Source organism: Cololabis saira, chromosome 1 (genome assembly GCF_033807715.1).
Source record: "Cololabis saira isolate AMF1-May2022 chromosome 1, fColSai1.1, whole genome shotgun sequence".
NCBI classification, from domain to species: Eukaryota; Metazoa; Chordata; class Actinopteri; order Beloniformes; family Belonidae; genus Cololabis; species Cololabis saira.
The window spans coordinates 22,202,517-22,228,433 of NC_084587.1; the positions used below are offsets into that span (position 1 = coordinate 22,202,517).

At 38.3% G+C, this 25,917-nt stretch overlaps 1 protein-coding gene across 4 annotated transcripts in view; it reads right to left on the bottom strand.

Moving 5' to 3' along the window:
* The window catches only part of gab1 (GRB2-associated binding protein 1), a 60,557-nt gene extending 36,185 nt beyond the window's left edge, over window positions 1–24,372 (bottom strand). The window contains exons 1-2 of one of the 4 annotated variants that reach the window (XM_061718228.1): window positions 23,951–24,372; window positions 23,696–23,845 (exon numbers count right to left, since the gene is read on the bottom strand). In XM_061718228.1, coding sequence (XP_061574212.1) covers window positions 23,696–23,767 — 72 coding nt within the window. In that variant the 5' untranslated portion in view covers window positions 23,768–23,845; window positions 23,951–24,372. Of the gene's footprint in view, window positions 1–4,775; window positions 4,909–23,695; window positions 23,846–23,950 lie in introns of those variants that run through there. The other 3 variants (XM_061718248.1, XM_061718220.1, XM_061718265.1) reach the window with 3 other exon arrangements.
* Between the last annotated feature and the right edge of the window lie 1,545 nt (window positions 24,373–25,917).

Consider the following 25,917-nt stretch of genomic DNA (forward strand, 5'->3'; position numbering starts at 1 on the left):
CAAAGCAGACTTGGCAAATATGGCTTTTAACTTGCCAAGTCTGTTTAGGAGGTTTTCTACATACAACCAAGTCTGTTTTTTTTTTTTTAAACTTGATCAAGGACAGCAGATCATTCTATTTGAAAAGCAGAGCTAAAGCCAGAGCAAACAATCTCAAGGAAATTCAACAATGTTTTATGTGTGTCTGTGTGTGTCCTAAGCTCTTAGACTAAACTGCAACAGAAAATGCAACTCCCAAATGGTTCTAAACTTGTCGATTATAGTCCGTCCACAGCATAGCTCAGCTCCCATCTCACTAACAACCTCTTCATTTCTCTCCTCTCCAACAGAAACAAGAACAAATCTTTGTTAAACTGAACCATCACATTGTTCCTTTTGTATGCAAGCACCCCATCTTCCCACACAGGTCAGGAACACAACTGTGAAAAACCCAAGTCTCAATTCTTTCAGAGGAACCAAAGCTCAAGATGCAGAATATCACAGGGAAAAAAAAAAAGACATCCTTTTCCACTTCAGTACAAAACACTAGTCTTGTGTTAAGACAAAGAGGTTTCAAATTCAGTTTGCTCTTGTGTATTCATTTATATTCAGTTATTTAGCAGATGCATTTATCAAAAGGTATTTATAAATGTGGAACAACATTCAAGCTTCAGTCCTGCAAGAAACCTGGTGTGATTAGGTATTAAATCTATATCTCTCTAACATATATTAAAAAAAACTAAATAAAATGAATATATTACTGTAGAAAACATAGAAGTCCAGTTGCCTTCCATTTAAGCCTTTGAAGATCACCATGGCTGGGATGAATTAGAATCTACACCATTAGATCCACAGTGTTTTTAGGTAAAAAGTTGCATCAGAACAGCAGCTCAAGAGATATACATCTAGCAGCAAAGGCAGCAATAACATCACCTTTCACACTATACGACTTGTGTCGTCAGATTTCTGTGCTGTTCAGACTTCATGGCTGGTTCTCTTGTAATCAAGAGTTTCATCTGTGACAGAGTTTCGCGCCACATGATATGACAGGACACTGCTCACTCAAACCGTGTTTTATCAAAAAACGTGGGTTGGGTTTGAAATGAGGTCTAACCACAAACAAAACAGGAATTTATCATTTTTTAAGTGGTCTGTGGGAAGAAACAAGTGGTGCAAGCTGGTTTTGCAATGATTTCTTCAGAAAACAAGAAAATGGGCAAAACCACTGATTAGCATGTGGACAGCAACGATTCTTTGTGCTACAGAGAGTTGAAAGCCAGTTTTTAAAAAAAAAAAGCTTCAATAGAAAAGCAACTGCCTGCTCATTATATGATATGGCGCGTTGTGTCTTGTTCAATGTTTACAGCATCACACCCCTGCTTCAAAAGGTTTCCTTTTGGGTTTCCCTCCTGAATGGTGATGTCACCCATGTCTTGCCCCATTACCAGCTGTAGTTGTCTGACACTGCAGATATTTCTTGTTCTAGGAATCTGTCAGCAGCGGTTTGGCGAAAATAGTGTCTTTAAAGTTGTTCATAAATAACAATCAAATACCAAATTTTGACCACTTGTCACCGAGTTCTGTGACTGGCAAACCAGATTAAAAATTTTGTAGTATTAAACTATCATTGATTGCAAAATCATAATTCAGAAACGGGAGCGCATATAGGAGGCGTTTGCTTTAATAACTAAAAAGGTCTGACCGATACATTTATCCTCAGACACGACTGTATACATTTATTGTAGAGATTCACTGAACCAGCCAGAGACCGGAATTTGTCCATTACCAAATAACTGCCCTGAACAGTTCACAGCTGGTCCCCCTCACTTTTCTTTACCGATTCCATGCTCATTTCTGCGTCAGCCTGTATGAACATACATTTGGGTGCTCTGCGGGTTGGTTCTGTCTTGCAAAGCAATGTTTAAATGTGTTTCTTAAAACTACAGGAAAAACTACATAGTACGTAGTCAAGTATGCAATCAAATTGAAGTGAACGATGGAAGAGGGAAATTTTGCCTACAACATTTCTCCTACTTGACTGCTGAAATATGCCTGATCAACCAGGAAGTTGTAATTACATAATAATATTTCTTTAACTTTGTACTCAGAGTTTCAGTTTTATGAAATGTTGTGAATTGATGGACATTACTTTATGTTAAGGGTTTGTGGATAAAACAACAACATCTTTCACATAGCAAAGTGCAGACCGCCGCCAGCGATCCCATTTTTTTGTGTATGTGCTACCAGAGCAAGAGTGGACCGCTCTGCCGCCGAGCTTGGCGGCGCCTGCGCCGCGGCGTTTGCGGCACGCCTGCCTGCCCGAATTGAAAATTTTGTAATTTCACCGTGCCGCGCTGTGACGACATCTCGGCACGTCCAATAAGAGAGAAGGGAGAAAGTTGTGTCCAATAGGAGAGAAGGTGGTGGAGGCTGCGCCGACTCTTTTCCTTGCGCCGCGGTTGCACATACACAATGAATGGAGTTGTGTCGGTTGCTGTGTCGATTGTTCTCAGTCCAAACGCACCGCTCCAGGTCTGGAATGGAAGTGAGCCGAGACCACCTGTCCTAGGTGATCTCGGCTTGCTTGTTTTGTGCCGCATCTGAGCAAGATTGCTGTGTTCATATATACCAAACGAATCGATCTTTAGGGGGAAACGCTCCGTGTTCAGGAACAACTGCTCCAAACGGGACAGGTGTGAAAGTACCCTTAGTCAAACGTTAAAAGCAAAAATTTTAACCTATGACTTTGAGACTTTTCTCACACAGATTCACATCAGATAATTAGAAATGTTAATACACAATCAAAAAGCAAGATAATGTTGTTCTGTACAGAAACTAGAGCAACAACTCAAGCCAACACAAGTTACAAGGCCAAACAAACTGGCTGCATACCAAAAAAAACAAGGCGGTTGTTTTGTGCAGCTAGGCATGTACTATAAAAGGTAACATTTGTGCATTCCTACTTTGCCAGAAATAAACTGGTTAACCAACATCTGCTGTGTATTGTAAAGACAGAGTGCAAGTGTGCGCCCCAAGTCTGTTAACATAAGTTACTAAATATTTCAAAGCCAAAAGGTTCCTGAACACCAACTTTCAACAGCTGTGTTTACATTAAAAGCTTCTTTTGTGAGTGTGCCATACAGTGCAGACAGCATCCTAATATGCACAGTTATCCACTTTGTATTGATCCGCGCAGCTCAAACATGACGAAGACGAGCCAGTTTGCGTCCTTCTACAGTCTGGTATTCCCTTTTTCAACCTACCAATCACTATGCTTTCATGTGCAGCTGTAAAATTCTCACAGTCAGGTGCTATCTGACCCCAGCCCTAAAAAAAATCTATGATATCTGTCCAAAGAACACAGACGCTGGGAGTCATACTACTATCTTTGAAAACAATGCCGACAAAGACCAAACATTCTCATGAAGGACAAACTGACTTTTTGGCATTTCTGCACATTTCTTTATTTTTTTTCCTCTCTTTTTGTTGGAAGGAGTATGAAATTACTAAAAGAGATTGAGAAAGTGGTAAAAATGTAACAAAGCACAATATTGGGGGGGGATCTTATCTAAAGTTCTGCACTACAGTGAGTGGATTGGGTCCCCCCAGCTTCACTGCACACTTTTCTTAAACCATCCTAACAGGGTAAAGCATTAACTCCAGCAGGGCAGGTTTAAATATTAACACAGCATCACATCATGTATGACTGAGGGAGCACAGAAATTTCAGTGGAAACCTATAATGGAGAAAGCTACTCAGCACTTGCACTGCTTTTTCATCATAACCAAACCCCGAACCTTTAGCTAATTTTCTCAGGAAACTCAAGGCTTTTGAGAAACAGAAAAAGAGAAAAATACACATGCAAAGCAAAATAACATCCCTTAGTGGAAGTTTCCACTTTGTTGGCGATTTTTATCTTCCTGGTCATCTGTTCCCGACACACATTCTGTGCAAAAAGGTTTCCTGTTTTGCCTCCTTTTGTCACTGTGGTTGTGTTTGGGGGTTTGTCGAGTGCCAACTTTAGAACCTCTGCTACATTAATATTTACATAGCGCTCCAACAGCTGAGGTCTCGTACAGTACTTCATGCAGAAAAGTGGGGATAGGATTAAGACCCCCAGAGTAAGGAGAAAGGGAAGTCTGTCTTTTCACAAAAGACAATCCTGCACATAAAAAGAATCACATCCGCATTGCGACCACAGCTGGCTGTTTGTTAATGGTAAACAGCATGGCTTATTTTAGTAAAATATTTGACATGTGTTGGAGGAAGCAGTTGAGTTTATTGATATTGCTTTGTGACTGAAGGATTGATCTTCTGTTGTAACATAAGAAAAAGTCACCAAGCAACCCACAGAATGTGTTCAGTATACATATAATTCCACTAATGCAATAAGCCATCCTTGTTTGCTGACATAACCGAATTAAAAAAGAGGAAATAATCATGACATTTTATTGCAGACGGGGTGAACTTCAGAGCAAAAAGATAACCACTCATAAGCAGCCCCATAAACTTTGCTTGCTGTGAAACCAAGACTTTTTGCTGAAATAGAACATTGCTCAGAAAAGTTAAATCCTCTTTCACATAATTTGCAGTGATAAACATCATTATCTTTGCATATGCAAAGATAATGGATATGCAAAGATCATGCAAGACTGTCATTTTGGAGAATTCCAAAGTCAACATTAATTAACAAATTAGGCAAGCAATTTAAGGAAAGCCGTTATGGATAGAGAAAAACAAATACTATATGTTGAGCTTACTTTTACTCCCTTAAAATGTGATATATATGTTTTTACCTGGTTCTGAAGAGTCCAAGCTTAGCTCAGATAAAAACGGAGCAAGATTAGCAAGGTAAGCAAGCTGCTGACCAGCCAGTGTTGTCGAGTTAGTCTGACCACTTTCCTGCCTACCCCGGCTGACTTCCCTCCCCTCCTCTCTCTCCGTCAAGTCTGCAACACCCAGCTCCAATAACCCATGACCCACAGGAAGTAGACACAATGGACTGAAAATAACACATCACCTCCCCTGGCAACAAATGCCCGCCACAACCCCCCAATACATGCCGCCTCTACAATAAAGAACACCTACAACAGGCTGGCTCAAGATAGGTGGGTAGAACCAGAAATATCAGCCACTACAACAGCCTGTGTCCACATGCCGTCCCACTCTCAATTCCCAGCGTGGATGGCTATTCATTCCTGCACATGCTGCAGACAGTATGAACGGGTCCATATAGAATATTACCAATATGTTAAAACATCAAGTAATATTTTACTTTTAAAATTTTGCATTTGTTTCAAAACCCACATCAACCTGAGTGAAGATAGGCAACAGTTTCAAATCAACAGCAAATTGATTGGTTGAGCTGCAAGCTATTGGGTGGTCTCTTTGATTTTCGCAAGAAAATTATCTCATAGCATTATCTAATAGCACTGTGTGATGGATTACTTCTCTGAAGTCATGCCTAAAAACTGAGTGAATGAGTGGGTGCATGTGGGTTAATGTGTGAATGTTCTGCTGTCTTGTTATACAGTATGTTAATATTACACTCCCTGATGTCATATAAAGCAACAGAGCTACCCAAATTATTCACATCTAAAAAGGTTTTTTTGTTCCTTTCCAGTTCGGCATAAAAAAAAATTAAATAAAAAAAAGGACTGAATAAGGGGTGGTTATTTCGATGTTACTTCACTGTGTGCATCTAACCCTCGTCTTGATCCATGAAGTGGGTAGCAGCAGTCTAATGCAATCACTCCAATGAAAATGATTCTAAAATCGCATTAAGTGACCAGTGAGAGGTTACCTTAGACATTATCTAATTAGCATCTCTGTTGCAAGTCTGTCCATGAGGAAATGGCTTGAGATGCTGAACACAAGATAAGGAAATGGACTATAATACATCTGTAGCTTGTCATGTTGCATTAAGAAAAAAAAAAAAAATGGTGCCCAACAGGAAAACAAACAAGACTCAACTATAATTCTGTTTCAGCCTGTGATTTGATCAAAGTGTTTGACAAAACTTGTAGAACAGACGATGAATAGTGCAATATGCTCATGTATTATTGTTGAATACTTTAGTAAGCTGCCTTTCATCAATCGGAAAGCCAACGTGCTCATTCTTGGTTTTTGTAATGTCCATGCTTGGCGTCTAGTTGTAGGAGCCGAGGCGCCGTCATGCCCAGGCTTGTTTCTCACGCCCCTTTTTTAAGCCAGTCCCCTGAAACTGGGACACACCTCTACTCACTGTGGTCACATTCAGATGATACTACTTCTGTTTCGGATGAAAGATAGTATGTATGGTGTGAACACATTCTTCAGAAGTTATGTGTGGCATGCATACTCTGGTGTTCCCCATACACCACTACACCCCTCTAAACTTGTGAAATTTCTCAAATACATTACAAGTAACAGAGATAACATTGCTAAGATTTTTTTAATAAAACTGTTATGTAAACACCCTCTCAACTATGTCAGCGATGTGTCTCAAATAATTTCTTTAGCTTTGAGTCATCCTGAGAGGGTGTATGCTTGCCTGCCTGTGGATTTATTCTAATTTCTTGTGCGTCATAGTTGTATCACTTGCACAGAAAAAGGGTATTTTTACAAATACTCATTTTACAACATGTTTTTGCTCATTATCGGGGACACAATTTTTTTATTAATTGAAAACTAAACAAGATTTCAGTGAAGATTTTTAAATCGACTGCAGTAGAGCTGCAGCTATCAAATACTTTGGTAATCGATTATTCTATCGAATATTCCGTCAATTAATCGAGTAATCAGATAAAACGTACTTTGCCTTAATTAAAGGCCAATTATAGCAAACAAGATCACTTAATCAAAAACAACCAATTAGTTATACGAATAATTTACATTTATTTACATTTTGCTCAAACTGGTAAACTGTAAAATTTCCAATAAAAATAAAATTACTTCAAATTTAACATTTACTGAGACATAAAATTAAATGAATAAAATTGTTTCCCCACTTATTTTTCCTTAAGTATCCAAAATAAAATAAAAAATATTCTTAAACACTGACTTTAAATTGTACAACTTCACATTCAGAACCAATACGTTTAAGCAGAAATGCTTGGCTGTGCACCGGGACTTGGAACAGGAGTCTTACACAATGTGAACCAGGACCTTCATTTTTAATTTAAAATGATCCCACACCTTCAACTTCTTTTGTTTTACTATCGCTCTTCTGTGTTTGCTTATTGTCTCCGTTTTTGGTCCCGGGCCGGCGTCTGTACAGCAAACTTGAGCTTTAAATGTATTTTTTAATTAAATGAGTTTGAGGGAGAAGAAATTCCTTGATTATTTTTTGTAATCAAGTTACTCGAGGTACTTGAGGAATCATTGCAGCCCTAAACTGAAGTGTTGTATGTATGGACAGGGTGTCTAGAATTTATGACTTAGAGGTTGCACTTTCATTTCCTTAGACTGGCCTCAGAATATGGGAGAATCTCCCATTTGCTTTCATGCCAAAGGGGGGACATTGGCAAGCACTGACCTTGTTTACAAAAATGTGTGCAAACTGCGTTTAGACAAAAATGGACACTTTTTGAATTAAGATGTGACACTATGCTATGGAGGACACTGCTATAAGAGCTCAGAACCAATCATCAACATTTTCAGTTTTGGAAGAGACCTGACCAGACCTGTAACTGGAGAGTATTTGTACTATTGTCTTAAAGTAAGTTGTTTCATGATCACCAGCCTTACATGGCTGTGGCACTTGATATAATGAATATTAAGTGCTATATCTAACACCAATACCCATCATACACACCTCTGGATATAAAGGACTTTATTTGTAAAATCTCCTGTCCCATTTAATCCCTGTCTATCTTGTCTAGAAGACAAACTGCCCAGTTAGTGAGCCATTACTTACTATTTGAGTTCTGACTAAATAAACATAGGATAATACTCCTACATTTTATACATAAAAAGTTTACCATACACGCACTTCCAGCAAAAATTGGACTACTGATATCCTGTCTTCCTAACCAACACAAACCAAATTTCTCAAGTAAAGTACCAATGTCTTCAACAACACATCACCAGGGGCCTCATGTACAAAGAGTGCGGTGCACAAAAAACGTGCGTACGCCACTTTCTACGCTCACGGTCGGATATACAAAGAATTACTTGAACGTAGGAAGTTGCGGTCTTTCACGCACACACCAAGGCTGGCGTACGCACTTTTCTGAGGTTTTGTCCGTTGGCGACACTCACTGGTGATGCAGTGAAGTCCAGAATGTGAGGAAATGTGACGTCAACAATAAATTCACGACCACGTGAAGGACACGACAGTCCCCACATCACCAGATAAGATACACAAGAGTGGAGCTGCAACAATCTCACAATCAACCACATGATCTGAACATACAACTACAGGCAGGAGCTCAACGATGGAACCCGCAAATCCCGATGGCAGCCTTGGCTCCGTTAGAGGAACCTGCTGATGCATCAGATCACCCTGATCTGCTGGTCCAGGACTAAGACTGGACCATCAGCTGGTTTAGGTACCAAGAGGATCTTCTGGATCTCTGCCCTGAACTGGACCAGCTGCTCCGGTTCAGACCAACATGATGCTTTCAGCTGGAGCTGCTGACAGGTCAGACATCTCTCAGTCGCCATGACGACCGTATGGGATGACTACTCGAGATAAAAGCCAGATCCTAAACATCCCATAACTGTCTGGACAGAAAAACATTAAAATACATTTTGCAGCGAAAAACCGGTTCTGTAAAGTTGTCTTTTAAAATAAAACTATGTCACGGAAAGGTTGGTTGGTACGAACTGATGTGATTCAGCAATGATGAATAAAGTTTTTATTGAATGTTTAGGCAACTTTCAGAGACTCATATCGAGTCGGCTGCAGGTGCTGCAGGACTCCAGAAAAGTGTTTTTCCGGTGATGAACTTGGACCGGTCTCTCCTCCTGTGGATGCAACACTCCGAGTTACAGCAACTTTGCTCTTTATTTCTCACGTTTGCACCTCGATAATCCCGTCGGCACAAGTTGTCTTTATTTCTGCAGCAGAGGAATCAGATCGTGATGCTTCATGTTTTAAATATAAATGTATATTGTCCACATTGTTATACTTATGAGAGAGGTGATCGCTGACATCCACAATGTGTAAGACCCAATAAACGTGTACATTGGTCTTAATCCGTCAGTATATAATACGCGTGACAATAAAGCGGAACGAGGAGCCGTTTTTCATCCACCAACTTAAGTTCTGGTGTCGGTTCTTAAAATACAAACAAGAAAAGCAGAGTGTAATGATGCACTAACGCTGCCCATAAACATTCACAAACCTGTACGATCATAATAAAACCACAACTCTTCACGGAACGCAACACAAAGCAATTACCCATAATGCAATGCGGCTTAAATCGGAAGAAATGCCCCAAATAAATTTTTTCCAGGCCTCAACTTTTGACAGGACTATCTCCAGCTCACAGCCGATGTTTTTTTAATTTTGTTTTACCTGTTTTTGCAAATTTCTTGTTAAAATGAGCGGTTTTTAATGGATAATTATCTTCATTATCATATTCAAATGTATGTATTTGAGGGAGGAGTCAGGGCGGAGTGTTGTGCTCCCACATGTGTGCTCAAATCCACGTTGATTGTGATGTTCAAAGGAACCTGCGGTGATTTGGGCGTACGCACAGTTTTGAACATCTGAATTTTTTTTTGCGTACGCAAGAATTCCACGCACGGATTCACATTGAAATCCACGCACTCTCTGTACATGAGGCCCCAGGTCTGTGGCTAGTATAGATCAGTGCATTTCTTGACCTCCACAATCAATTTCTCCTCATTTATTTCACCAGTATTTTCTAAGACTGCACTGCTCCAAATACAAAGAACAAGTGCTAAAGTACCGCAAAAGAAAACCTATTAAGATGTACTAGCAGATAGGTAGTAGAAAAGGATATTATTTTATTTTTCGGATTGGGTAACATTGAAAACAGAACAATGTCTAGAAATGTCATGGCGTGGCATGCTGCAGAGTGCCAGCATGCAGCCAGCAGACACCGATGCAGGAGTTATAATAGAAAACAATGAATGGGCTGTTGTGACACCCATGTTCCAATACAAGAGTTGGGTTGTGCACTGTACTACTTGGTGAATTGGGGGAGGTGAGGTTTTTTTTTTTTGTGAACGAATGGGGTCATGGATCTGTTTTTAAAAAATACCCAGGAGCGTATGAACCAGACCTCAGACCAGAGGAAACACAGGCACCTGATTTTTCCTAGTGGAGGACTTCTTGTGACCCTTCTGTGTTCTAGTTTATTGTGAGGGATAGGGCAGTTTGGCCTCTCTTCATTCCGTTTCCCTTTTCTCAGTTAATGATTGCCATCCTAACTTTGTGAATCTTGGCAGCATTCTTCCTTGGACTGAACACTGAGGAATAGCACCAGTAATGCCATGATAATCTCCTAAACATCACTGACAGAGGAGCTTTGGAAAAGGGAAAAGGAGCTCTCCTAAAAAGGAGGACAGTGATGAAGAGCCATATAAAAGCTGCACAGATGCTTCCTATGATAAGTTTTGCATGTCAACCCTAATTGTGTAGAAATACAGATAGAGTAAAAGTTTTTTTGCAAACATAGCTGCCTCAAAGATCAAATAAAGAATAAATCCAGCTAGCATTAGGTCTGTTACTGAAGTATACAGTATATAAAGGGCACTTATAATAGGTTTGGGGTGGTAAGGGAAGAATTAAGATCACCAATCAATGCTTATTAGCTGTATGCCAATGAATACAAACATATAACCTAAGACATGGAAAATTAGAGGTTGTGTATCTGTATCTCTATCATGATTGAGGCCGTGTGTCTATCAATCTTATGAAAATATAAGAATAGGAACACTTGTAAAAGAGAGCATCCCTCCTTGTACACTGAAAGATGAAAGGAAAGGTTTAGCAGTCTAATGTTCAAGTGTAAATCATTAGCTTGCAATAATCTTACTGAATGCTTCATCAAATGGCATCAGCCATTTTATGGCAATAAGTATGTGACTGTCTTCATATCTAATTTTTAGAGTGCTAATCCTCTGCCTAATACATTGCCAACAAAATTATGATTCCCCTTTGTATAACTAATGGGAACTCGCTGTGAAAATAATTCCCAGACTCAATGTTCTTAATTACCCTTTTTCATACTGTGCTCTTTCAATCTGCATACTCTGAAGACAGTTTGTAAATGTGGATAGCAGACTACTTCAGCCATGGGAACTGAAGCTTTGCTAGAGATAAAGACCAACCCATGTGACATCAGGGTACATTATTAACGGCAACCCAACTTTATAATATTCACATAGTATTTCCTGTGTGATCGTTTTCCAGATACGCTCTTCTACTACCTTGATACTCATATAGAGCAACCTATATTTTGATTCCCTGCTCCCTGTTTGCTCCCATTTTGATCTAATTTGCCTTTTCTTCTCCAAAACCTGTCAACCTAAGTTCTAGTGAAGAGTCACATGCAGTTGCAAAAGCTGCATCCTTAGAATTCAACACATTCCTTTGGCATGGCAGACTTGGTTCACATGATCACGCTGCTCCTTGACCGCTGACAAGAAGGGCTCAAACAATTCTCCTTTCAGTCTTTAGTCTCAACACAAACAGTGCAGTCAAGCCACATGTGTATAAAGCATGTTAGAAACATCTATATCATCAATTGTGACACATTTAAGTTTTAAGGTTTTTTTTTTTTTTTTTCAACATTGAGCTTTAACAGGGTTTCCCCAAAAAGGTGTTAATATTCAAGAGGTCTGCACTATACCAAAAGGCACACCGCTATTTTTGCATTTTTTCAACTAATCAGAAACAGAAAAATCTAGTAATGCAACCTTTAGATTTCTTTGCAAAACAATTTAGCAACGTCTATTGCAGGACAATAAGAAATAAAAAAATTGGAATATGGGAGCTCACTTCTCAATCACAATCTGTTCAGTCAGTGCCAGAATACATAAGAAGCAGCGCAACAGCTGAAAAGAATGTGAAGAGTGGAAGAATTGTGTTGCTAATGTAGTTTCAATAATAACACACTAATTATCATTTAATCAGACACAGTACCTAAAATAGGGCCAATGGTAAAAAGTAATCTTATATGAAATCTATTTTTCTCAAAATTCAAATGCTTTAACAAAACAAAAAACTGCAATTGCCAAAAGAAAGGCAAGTTACAAACTTTATGTTCATGAAGTTTATAACTTGCTGATCACAAAACATTTGAAGTACAAACTCCCTCAGCTACTTTGCAAAGGAGGACTGCACCAAGAGTCGCAAGTCTCCCAGGTATTTACTTATTTTTTCATCTTTAAAGCTAAATTTTAACGATAAATACTTCAAATTTGCCAGCATAATGAAGATGTGTTTATACCAAACCTAGATAATGCATTGAGATTTCTCGCCTATAAAATTATCAGCATATTATTTCACATCAAGTAAAGAAAATGTACCAACCTTGAATTTCTATCACTACTGTGTTATCAGAAAGGCATGCATTAAGTAGCGGATAAAGTTCAAGGAAATTACAAAAATGTAGGCAGAACAAGATAGTAGGTCCTGCACACTCTCAGCTTCCAATCAGTCTCAAAATGATATATCTTAGAGAGCAAGGGTCTCTGTTGCATCTCTGTGTGTGTGTGTGTGTGTGTGTGTGTGTGTGTGTGTGTGTGTGTGTGTGTGTGTACACACACACACACACACACAAGTCCCTTGGCTTGAAATGAGGACCAAAGTATCAGGCAGAACCATAGTAGCCTGATGCAAATCAGGGACAAAACCTAAAACAGGACCAATAGTGAACAGTAAAGAACAAATTCCAATGGCAATGAGGCCCTCTTTTGCATGGAGCAATCCTACAGACTAGTATTTCGAATTTAAGTTTTTATAGGAGCATAAAAATCATGTCCGAGTCCATTTTTCCTCAATGTAGCAATCTATGGACTTCCAATCACAAAACAAACCTCCTGATAATTGATGTTGATTCTGATATCATAACATTGTAAAAAGTAAAAGTTCTTAAATTTATTTATTCTTTTTTTTTTTTTTTTAAATAAGCTGTCACAAATCTGATATCCAATGAGTGAGTTGTGTCAATATAAGCCCCTGATAGGAATATTCGATTTGATCAATCCCATATCTTGTGGGAATGTATATATCCACTCAATGTTAACACTACGGTCAACCCCCTAACACACAATAATGACCACTCAAAATTGGTTGGCAATAAACACACTTGTTTTGCCATCAATAAATCTACTGGGGATGGATAATTATGGATGGCTGGAGAGAGAAATTCAAACAATTAGAAAACACAATATCATCTCACAGAAGTAGCATCATTACCTTTGGTATTTGTCTTTATCATTCTAAAACAATACACACAAGTGGTGTATAATGGGGGCAAAGTTGATGTAGAAGTGCCCTACACAAGCCTGAAAAAGGCCATGATATCCACTTCAACTGATGACAGGATCCTTTGTGGTGAACCAGGAAACAAAATGAATCATGATTGAAAGCCAAATGACAAGTAACCCTGATGGTTGTCAAAAGAGCTAATCTTCCTTTTACTGAGAGTCTGTCTGAGTCACAGTAACATTAGAAATTACACAAGTCAGTTACAATATTTCTCGTCTAGTCGCAAGTCTGACACCTCAACCACCCCATGTCTAACTCAACCCATCTGCAGACTGGTGTTAACACACACATGCACAGAGCAGGTGAAGAAGGGCAAAAAGTACCATGACAGCAGTGGGCTATATTAAGGGGCTGTGGACACAGCGGCGAGGCTCAGATCACACAGCACTACATAACTAAAGTGCCAGCTGTGTGTGTATGTGTGCGTGTGGGAAATAACAGGTGAACTGTTAAATGTGAACAGATACAGTCCCAAACATTTTTACCTTTAAACAGCCTACGTCAGAGCTCATCACTCAAATTATCCAACCTTTCAGTCACTAAATTAATACATGGGCACAAGTTAAGCAAGGGAATACAACATAAGCTCCCTGGGAAGATTGTGTGTGTGTGTACACGCACGCACGCACGCACGCACGCACGCACGCACGCACGCACGCACGCACGCACGCACGCACGCACGCACGCACGCACGCACCCTGTCATTCTTGGCTGCATAACTGAAAGTTTGGAAATTATGGGAAATTTGTTGCAGAAAAATTTTAAAGCAGACTTTATTATGGAATGAGGAAGAGTATAAAAGTCACAAGACTGTTTCTCTTGGTCAAACGAACTTAACAGCAGGAAGTTTCCCCATACCTAATGCCAATAAATAAGCGAAATCACCTTTTTATGCTTAGTTATTCATCAAATTCAACAAGTCCATCCCTTAATCAATAGCTGGTTATTCCTATAAAAGCTAATTTAATCAAGTTTGTGTATCAAGATCATTGTGATTATGAATCCATTCTGGAGAACTATACAAGGACTTAACCATGGCATCTGTGTGCAGAAAGTACAGCCAACCTCTTATTGGCAAGATAAAAACTTTCAGAGTGAAGGCAACTGTACAGCCGACTCATTTCTCGTAAGTCCTAAGTGCACAACATTTCTTTAGAAGTCTGTGGATACTTCGCTTTGGATAAATGCGTCTGCTAAATGACTGTAGTAGTAGTACTTCACTGGTAAGTTCATCTACAGTTAAACTTCATATAAAATGTAAGCAAGAGATAAAAAGGGTTTCAAAATGTAAAATTCTTCAGTTAAAGTGAGTGCATCACAATAACAGATTTTGCATTTGTTGTTTTATTAATGTTTAATACAGAGCAACGTATACACCCTTAATTCCAGCAACATCAGGGTCATAATCACCATCGTCTGTTATCATATAACCTACCTATTGGAACAAATGGTTCACATTGATAAAAGGTTTTTGTTGTTTTTTGTTTTTTTTTTTCAGTTTTGTTTTTTATGAAAGAAAATAGGAAGGGGAAAGAACATTAATAATAATACAAAAAGGATAATTGAGTTATAAAAAAAAAAGAACTTATGGGACCCCTCCTCCTCTTTCTTCATTCGCCATCTGGTAACCATCAGTGGCTCACACAGGAAGGGGCGGCCATGCCTTACTGGGGCGCCAGGGAGCGGCTCCTCTTCCCTCTTGGTGATGGAGAAACAACAATCGCCAGTGCATTGCATTGCAGAGTACTGCAAAGCAGTGAAGTCCAGCCCAACGTAAGCTAAACAGCCAGTAGCAGCGAGGAGCCAGGCACTCACACCCCGACAGCCCAGCAAAGAGAAGCAACCTCACATTCCTGTTTACTGAGCCTGCCAAGAAGTACTGGGAACGAAAAGAAAGAGGGAGAGAACAGAGAGTTGCTCTCACTCGAGGCTTCCTAATGCATTTATATTGAGAAGCACTCTTCTTTTTTATCATGATTGCTCTCTCTTCCCTCTCCTAAACAATTAGGACAATGATATTGATTTCCATTGTGGTATATTACCGTCAGTACTTCTCAACATACATATTTGTTAGCCTTTATAAAGTTTCCCTTACCATGCAAAAATCTGTGGAATGCACATCATTACAACTGACAACTTCAGTTTTCACAATTAAAAAAAAAAACAAAACATTTTAAATAACACTATGCAGACCAATCGGACTGGAACCCTCAGAGCCTTTATGTCTGGTTTGTGTAAACCATTTTTGGCCATCTGTGTTCTCCCACTAGCCCTGTTTTATGTCCTCAGACTACAACTACACCCTTAAAATAGAAAATCAGGCTTACGAAACATTACTTTTACTGGGTTATGTCATTACAACAAGTTGAAACATGAAACAATCTATAACACGAGTATTGTCCCGATCAGCAAAATAAAATGAAAATACATAATCATGCATGCCATTAGCTCTGCAGCATACACAAGTGATCCGTCATCTGCCTTTAATCATAGCTGCACTTGAAACAGTTCGGCTTGACATAGTGACAAATGGCACAAAAGAACCATTTTACATCTGAACTGAATTATATTCCAATAGAAAATAACTCAGAATCAGCTCTCAGATATCATGGGGAAAACCAAGTCAGCATGAGAAGCACTTCTATACGGTCACTTAATATATAGCTTTGTGGACTTGGCACATATGACAGTGAGCAGCAACAGCAGGAGAAAAAGTCACCAGTTTAATAAAAACACCATATTACCCTTGACCTTCCAACTGTCAACAATGTCAGTGCTCCACAAAGGTTGTGGAGAAGTGCACGGCAGCATAATGATTTGTGCAAAATCTGCACTGCATAAAGCACCAGCTGTGACCAAAAACATACCAACTTGCTAACAATGACAGAACTAGTGGTGCTTTCAGGCTCACTTTGAGTGGGTTTTAAAGTTGCCTGAGCGGGGAGGAGGGAGAACATATCCAAAACTTGGCAAGCTTTTACCGCAGTAATGAACAAATCAAACTGAGAATGAGGTTAAAGCAGTACAATTGTGAAGCTAGGGGAGTTCATCACAAACACTATAGGCAGAACAAAAGTCCGGAGTCTCTACCTGTTTAGCTACAGTTTGCAACCAATGTCATTTTAGTAAAGTTTTTCCTTTATTTTGATGTTCAGTTGAATTTATATAATGCCAAATCACAACAAATATCACCTCAATGCACTTACAGCATTTTAGCGGCACTCATTCCAAATTAGTCCGATTAACACAAAGCCAATAAAATAAAAATATTAATAATAGCTTCGCTAAGGAAATCAACAGATTGCATCAACACTTGGTGGAAAGGAAAAACGCCCCTATAAAAAGGAAGAAACCTCTGGCAGAACCAGACTCAAGACAGGCAGCCATTTGTCTCAACTGGTTGGGAGTTGCATTCACGAAGGAAAAAAAAAAAAAGGAGCATTAATAGTTCTTTTCATCTTGTAATTAATTTCACTATTAGTTTATTGATTGCCAGTAGTTTTGTAATTTGTGTTGGCATATCTATATAAAAGAGATTGCTGTTGCTTCGTCACGAACTTTATCACTTCTAAATATTAATGCTATGAATGGCAGCATGTGAATTTACACTGCATTTTGTTCAACATGATGTTGCTTGCATAATGTGCAGCCCAGATGAAAGTTGCCCTCAATGCATCTGAATCTCAGGTAAATGCTTAGTGTTTATATCAATTTTTATATTTTTTTCAAAGACCAAATATGTACACATATCAGCAATAGACATCAGTTAAGACAGTCTCATATTCTGATCTGAAGCTTTTGTCCACGTTGCCTGCTTCAAACTGTTACTGGAGCTATATGTAAGATTACAGGTAAAATATCCCAAAATAACCTAGAAACAGCAAGATAAGGAGAAATACCTGCACTAATGTCACAAAAATGATGACTATATATTTGGCTGCTGATACATATACAGAGTTAGCATGCTAAATAACTAGTTGCAGCCCACCCAGTCTCATAATACCAGTTTCTGCCATGCGTGGCAGTAGTCAGCAACATAGTGGCCTCAGTACAACATGATGGCACGAAAAAGTTGCAGTTTGTGGGAGTACATGAAGTTGTTGTCGATCATGTAAGTACCAACCCTAAGTTATCATTTTAGGATAGGTAAACAGAAACAGCGAGAATGGCTAAATCCACAACTTTTCCACCCCCCTTCCATCCTCACTGCCTCCTATAGGGGTACTATAGAGGGTGTGCTAACCAGCAACATTTCTCTTTGGTATGAGAACACTATCAAAATGGACAGAAAAGGCCTTCTCAGAAAGGTGAGGGCAGCAGAAATAAAATAATTGGGGTTACACTGCCTTTGATATAGGATGTCGCTAAAAACCACTTCTGTCTAAATCATTTTGTATCCTGAAGAACTTCACCCTTACAGCTCATAAACTGTTCTCCCCCCACCTTTGGGCAGGAGGTACTGCAGCCTGCAGTGCCGCACTGACAGGTACATGGAACAGTTTTTAATCCTGCTGGGATCAAACAGCTCAACAATAAATAAACTACAGGGACTGTTGTAGATATATCTATTTATGTATTTTATGTTTTTTAATATATCTGTCCTTTATAGTTTTTTTAAAACACTATAGTTTTTACACCTGGGCAATATGGAATTTCATTCTGCTCTTCATCTGTGATGTCTTGCTGAATGACAATACACGAATCTTGAAAACCACCCGGTACAGGGAAGAAGCCTAATTCGGAGCAGAAACAGAGCAGATAAAAACAGGACAAAAACCAGGGTAAATATCAGCAGTACTTTCCCCTGTTGGAGACAGCTTCTGGACAGCAAAGGAATGAAGTCTGATGCAACACTTCTATTAGACTGGTAAGTGTTGATTTTTGTTTCGCTAAACATTTTTGATGGTAGAGCAAGTCAAGTTACTATGGTGTCAATTCAACATCAAATGTAATGATCTTGACTATGTCCCACATGCCCACAATAGATTACCATAGTACTGATTTCAGAATTACAACCGCAAAAGAAAAGGCCCAACTGAGAAAGAGCATTCAGAAATGGAGAAGGTTTTACAGGGGTGCATGAATTTGATTTTTGGTTTCACATTACTTCTTGAGAAGAGGAAAAAAATAAATAAAATAGTACCTAAACAAATTGAATCATTGACTATTGTTGGTAAAAAAATAAATTCAACAGAGTGAGGCATCCTCCTTCCTATCTATGCTGAGAATTGTATATGCGCAATAGCTATTGTCACCCATTGAGCTGAGAGCTAAAAAGAGTCATTTAATATTTATGAGATTGATAATCCGATTAGTCGAATAATCATGTCAATGACTAATAGACTATCAGAATAGTCAGTTGTAGCAACAAAACATGACAATAGGCATAATGGGCAGGAGCAAGTTTAAAAAACCAGAAAGACTATAATCCACATACAACAACTCACATGTTCAAATTACAGATGCCATGTGACCAAACCTTGACTACACCTTTTTCTATATTATTACTTATATGTTGCCCCAACAATCATGATCACTTCAACTGCATTTTGAAATTAAGACCAAAACAATACAACAGATTTCAGTTCCAAGAAAATTAAAAAAAAAAAAAAAAATAAAATCATACAAAACCACCATTGTGATAAAAACATGACTTATGAGATTTCTATCACCATTTTTTTTTTGTAGCCTTATATCCTCATAGCCTAACTCTTGAACCACTGTGTTTACCACTTTTGGCTTTGATGAAATGGATACACCTATCCATAACACAATGACAGTAGCCTGTGTTGGGATAAAAGTGAGCTGGTAAGGATAACTACTGTAGTAGCACAGATATGAATATTTAATGATCATTTGTTTGTAATGGAGATTAAATTATTAATGACACATGCAATGCATTTTTGAAGCCATAGCTGATCACACAGTAGCAGTTGCCAAATAGGGTCCCATGTTACTGCGATGGTGAGGACATGGTCCAATAATTTTACTTTGTTAGCCTAAGAGGCTAATGCTGCACAAGTACCCCTCTGTTACAACCCCTCCCAGTTGCTTGTTTTGTTGGTTTCTACAAGCACATAGGGAGCAGAGAAGAAGGGGGGGTTCAAGAGAAAGTGGGCATTTGTTCTCTGTTCCACTTGTTAAGCAGATTTAATGAATCCTCTGCTTAATTGAAGAGATACGCCTTTGTTTTCGCTTGACCATGCTGTCACATATGTTGTGTCCAGTTTTCTCTTCAATTGTCTGTAAATGACAACTGTTTCAGGCACAGGCAGATGTAAAGGCAATCAGCCACAGTGGTATGTAGTGTAAATGTATTTTGTCGCTGCCGAGAGGCCTCATGGAGTATACCCCTTTTACTGCCATCAGAAGAAGACCTTTGGGGTTCAATATTTTCCTTCATCCGTCTGACCCTGTAGCCTTGTTCTGCAGCACTGAGGCCCTTTTAAGGGCTGGACAAACTGTATAATAAAATTCTAATCTGTTTCCAGTGAGTGCATGCCAATGAACTACAGGGGTTACACTGGCCTAAGTAGCTATACTAGTGAGAAATTAAGCATATCCATTAAACAAATGTATTAAATAATACAAAGATAAAGATAATATGGTCTTGAAATTAGATACAATACAACTCTGGATGAAAACCACATGATATAATACACCATTTCATTACATATTTAACAAATATTAAGCCACAATGCAAAAGCAGTGTTTGGAAATACTAGGTACAGTCCATGACTCAACAGATTATAGAACCACTTTTATCAGCAATAACTCTGAGTCAGAATTTTCTAGACGAGGTCATCAGTCTCACGTTGTTGTGAAGATATTTTGACAAAGTTGCTTCAGTTCAAGGAGATTTTTGGTGCATTTGTTTATGAACAACTCTTTTAAGGTCATGCCACAGCATTTCAATCCAGTAGAGGTCTGGACTTTGACTAGGCCATTGCAACATTATTTTATTTATTTGTTTTAAGATATCTTGCAATATACTTACTGGTGTGCTTAGAATTACCGTCCTGATGCATGGCCCAGTGTTGACCAAGCTTTGGCTTGTCAGACAGATAGCATCAAATTTTACTCTGGCATACAGAGGCGTTCAAGAACAACTGAATGACTGCGAGATGCCCAGGTCCTGCGGCTGCAAAATGAGCTCAAATCACAACCTCTGCACCACCATGCTTGACAGCTGGTATGACGCTGTGCATTATGGCCAAGCCTCTCCACTTTGGTCTTGTCTGTCTCGTGGTTTGTTCATATGCAATTTTGCAAACCTTAGCTGTGCTGCAATACCGTTCTATAAAAAGACCCATCCAAACAAGGCATATTTCTACAGTCTTTTTCTAATGACACTGTAATGAACTTCAGCATTTAACAAGTCAGCTGAGGCCTGCGGAATCTGAGATGAGGCTCTTGGATTTTTTTGTAGTTTCTCTTGACCATAGCAAGGTCTGACCACTCCTGAGAAGACAAATGCTCTGAATTCTTTCCCCACTTGTAAAAAAAATGCTCTCACTGTAAAATTGAATATTTTTATTCTATTCCATAATATATTATTAATTATACATTTACAGAAATGTTCTTATAACCCTTTCCCAGACTGATGGACAGCAGAGACTGCTTTTAAAACATTAATGCTGAGGTCTTTCCTCCTTGGCATCGTGTTAACACACACCTCAATCCTTCAAACCAGCAAACTGCCAAGATCTTTGCTTTTATAGAGGCCGCCACGAGAGCTAACCTTCAATCAATAAAGTGTATTTTATCAGCAGCAGCATCTGGTTGCTACTTACTTTCTTAATTACTAAGCAGTAAGGTTGAACTCGTTTTTTTTTTTTTTTTTATCTTTTCAGCTTTGCTTATTATTGTTAAATGACTGATATCACAATGTAATATGTCATGTGTTGTTGATCATCATCAATTTGAATAAGTTAAGACAAGAGGGTGTACTTTCTTTTTTCCTTTTTTTACAAGACTGTATATTTCAAGAGATGACAGAGCTACTCATGTATTGAATTTAAAAGGCTACAATTACCCCAACAGTTAATGAGGGCTAGCTAAACTAAGCTAAACTGTACAATCTGAGTTTATCAAAGAAAAAATAAATAAATATTGCTCCTTTAAAAGTTATACATGTTTAAAAATAAAATTGTCCTTGCCACATGAATGACATCTACATTCATTTAAATGGGCAAATTCCACAGCTCATTAACGCCTCCAAAAACCTTGACTGTCTGGTAAGATCTGCTAATGTGACGCAACATTCCATCCACAAGGATTTAATCAGGTGCGTGTGAATTATTTAACCCTTACAGGACTCACTGCGAGAGTGGCATAAACTCAATGGCTAGGCAACTTAACATTTAAATGGGATTACCTACACATTTTTTGTTTTATTTTTGAGCATCATCTACATACAATACAGAATCTAAAGAGTCTGGAGCCTATCAAAGCCCGTGGTACACACTGGACATGTCACCAGTCCAGAGGAGAACCCAAAGAAAGCTGTTGCATGAGAATTGCCAGCAAAATGTTGCCCTTGAAGCCAACATATGGTAAGAAGATAATTAAAATAGTGATTTATGCAACGTATTTCTACGACACACAATCAAAAAAAAATTCTATTTAGCCACTATCACACCCCACGATAGTGCAAATTGGTCATTACATGATAGATGAACCACTTGTGCAGATAAAGATTAAATCTGATTAATAGAAATAATAAAAATTGCACATGTGGTGTGTGTGTGTGTGATATAACTTCATGGTGATCATTGTACTTTCACATCAATCCAAGATGATCAAATTCTCAGGAAATATATAATAAGATGCTTGCACACCTGAAACCACTTAAACTTAAATATGATTAAGAAATTGTAGCAGCTGTATTGGTTACATCTCTTGATAGTGAGAGGTAATTTTACAGTCTGTGTTTCCTGTGCAGCTCTGTACCCTCCAGTCAATTTACTATGGATAATTACCTTCAGTTGGAGCCAATTCCAATATGTCATTGTTATTCATTTGCCCAGTGATTTCACAATTTACACTGCAAATAAATACATTATAGCAAATCCAGTTTATCTTATACTGTTGCACCCCTAAAAACAATGGCCCTATTCCATCAAAACAAGAGCCTCCTGCTTTGCAACTAATGGATAAAGCACTTTTATAGAAGGCAAGCTCAACTCAGAGGTTAAATACAGGGGCGTCAATTCAGTATGGCAAGGTATGGCAGCCGCCACACCTTGGCTTCAAGGGAAAATGTAAATGTTTGTTTTTTTAATACATTTATGGAATTACTCTGTGTCTCTTTGTATTGAATATTCTATTATTTAATACATACAGAATAACTACAAATGCAAATCAGAACAACATGATCGATTTCACTAGTTATTATACACTGCAAAAACTGAAAATCTTAACAAGAATATTTATCTTATTTCTAGTTAAAATGTCAAATTTTTAGTAAAAAAAAATCTCATTACATTTAAGACAAGACTCAAAAACAACAATTTTCACCTGTTTCAAGTAGATTTTCACTTAAAATAAGTGGAAAAATCTGCCAGTGGAACAATATTTTTTTGCTTGTAATGAGAAGATAAATCTTGTCACACTGGCAGATTTTTCTACTTATTTCAAGTGAAAATTTACTTAAAACAGGTGAACATGGTAAAATAACAAGTTATTTTTCTGGTGATGACTCTTGTTTTAAGTGTAATGAGATTTTTTGACTAAAAATTAGACATTTTAACTAGAAATAAGACAAATATTCCTTTTTTTTTTTTAGTTTTTGCAGTGAGCGAGACTGCATTTGAAAAAGTTCCAATTTTCTTGACCACACAGATAAGCTCCATAGCAGACTTCTGTGATGAGTATTTGCTGGATGTGTTGATTGATACTCTAGTTAAGTTCTATGACTCGTAACCTTGCCATACCTTAGCTTCCAGTGAATTGACGCCACTGGTTAAATACCGAGAAATGCATATAAAAAGGGGAAAAAGCCGACTGTTGAAATGCCCACAGGATTAGGCCCTGCAAACATGTCTGTCAATCTTCACGACGTCTCCAGGGGGAAAAAGCAGGCGCGTTTGGTCCAACAGGTTAAGGCTGATTTATGGTTCTGCGTTACACCAACGCAAAGCCTACGGCGTATGGTACGCGGCGACGCACCCCCTACGGCGTAGGCTCTGCGTCGATTTAACGCAGAACCATAAATCAGGCTTTACTTTATCACAACGTCACAAATAGGATTTAAAGTGCACTTACGTAACGTCTCAACTTTTTTTCAGGAGGAGATTTTCTCAGCCAACCTGAGTACACCACCTCTCCCCCACTCATCTCTGCTCCCTGTTTGCTGTCCCCGGAGCCCGAGCTCGTTTGTTCCTCGACTGTTTTTGGGGAGTGTCTTCTTGTTACCTGCAAAAGAAAAAACAGTTGACACGATGCTGAGGCGGTGGCAGAGGGAAAGAGGAAAAGTTCAAGTGTAGTATTTCATTGTTTTGGAGAGACAAAGTCACTCACCGACAAAGGCAGTCCACAGAAATGAACAGTAGAGATTTCCACTAATATCCTGCACTTGGAGTAAGTATAATCCTCAAGGGAACCGCCTTTTTTACGCAAATATTTACAGCTACTTACGTATTTTGTTCAGACTGTGAGAGAGAAATAGCAGTCAACTGAAAGTCGCTAAGTTTTTTCCTCTTTCTTTCTTTCTTTCTTTCTCTCTTGTTATCAAATGTAAAGTCCCATGCCAATTCCCGTAAAAGTAGAGAGGTTCCCAGTTGGCGAGGACGGGTCCGGATTTCCCACAATGTACCGGTGCATAATGCTCGTTTGTGCGCAAATTAAAACAATGTTGAGCGTAAACACAGTGGTTTCGCCTAGCTTCCCGACCATTTTACTCCCATGGTTCCTTAATTGTGATTGACAGGCTGGTTGTGTCTCTCCCTAAACTCGCCCTCCTCTCAGCGCGGCCGCGTCACGTCACAGCAATAACAACAGGAACGTCGGGAAAGCGAAGATCCGCATTTCAAAATAAAGTGTCAGCGCCACCAATTTTGAGTTCTATTGGCAGCAGAATGTAGGATTTAATCGAAATTTTGATTTGATTTGATTTGATTTGATTTGATTCACACTCACTCATGTGAATTGGTCTACTGGAGAAGCTATCAAAAGCTTATGGTAGGAGCCAATGAACATAAATACAGTAGACAGGAATACATACATACATGCAGTGGCGTCAATTCAGTGGAAGCTAAAGTATGGTAAGGTTACGAGTCACAGAACTTAACTAGAGTATCAATCAACACGTCCAGCAAATACTCATCACAGAAGTCTGCTATGGAGCTTATCTGTGTGGTCAAGAAAATTGGAACTTTTTCAAATGCAGTCTCGCTCACACTGCGAAAACTCAAAATCTTACCAGGAATATTTGTCTTATTTCTAGTTAAAATGTGTCATTTTTAGTCAAAAAATCTCATTACACTTAAAACAAGAGTCATTACCAGAAAAATAACTTGTTATTTGACCATTTTCACCTGTTTCAAGTAAATTTTCACTTGAAATAAGTAGAAAAATCTGCCATTTGCAATCTTGTTCCATTGGCAGATTTTTCTACTTATTTTAAGTGAAAATCTACTTGAAACAGGTGAAAATGGTTGTTTTTGAGTCTTGTCTTAAATGTAATGGGATTTTTTTTTAAAAGAGACTAAAAATTAGACATTTTAACTAGAAATAAGACAAATATTCTTGTTAAGATTTTGAATTTTTGCAGTGTATAATGACTAGTGAAATCGATCATGTTGTTCTTATTTGCATTTGTAGTTATTCCATAAATGTATTTAAAAAAACAAACATTTACATTTAACCCTTGAAGCAAAGGTGTGGCGGCTGCCATACCTTGCCATGCCCAATTGACGCCCCTGCATACATGCACTTGCACTTATATACACACTTAACAATACAACATGCACATTATACTAGACTACCACTTACATTACAACATATCACATTAAAAACACTTAACATAAAACATTTTGTGGTCCCGAAGTGTACATTATATATGAACTTAACAATTGTTTCTTTAACTGGCGTATATGATGATAATAATAATAATAATAATAATAATAATATAATGAACTTTATTTATATATCACCTTTCATACGAAAGTCGCAGCTCAAGGTGCTTTACAGTAACAGTACTTAAGAAACAACAACAGCAAATAAAACAAAAAACACAAATATTTAAGTGCAGTGATATAAAACATAACCCTGACAAAATTCAGTTCCAAATTACTCCACAGAACAACTACTAAGATAGGATAATATAAAAGGAATATAAAAATTGAATATATGAATATAAAAAGGTAAAAATGCTGCATGAGTCGTAGGCATATGAAAAATAAAAAGATAAAAATATCAACAAATAAGAGTACAAGATAAAAATGATCATATAAAAACATTTAAAAGTATAAAAGTAATGCAAACAG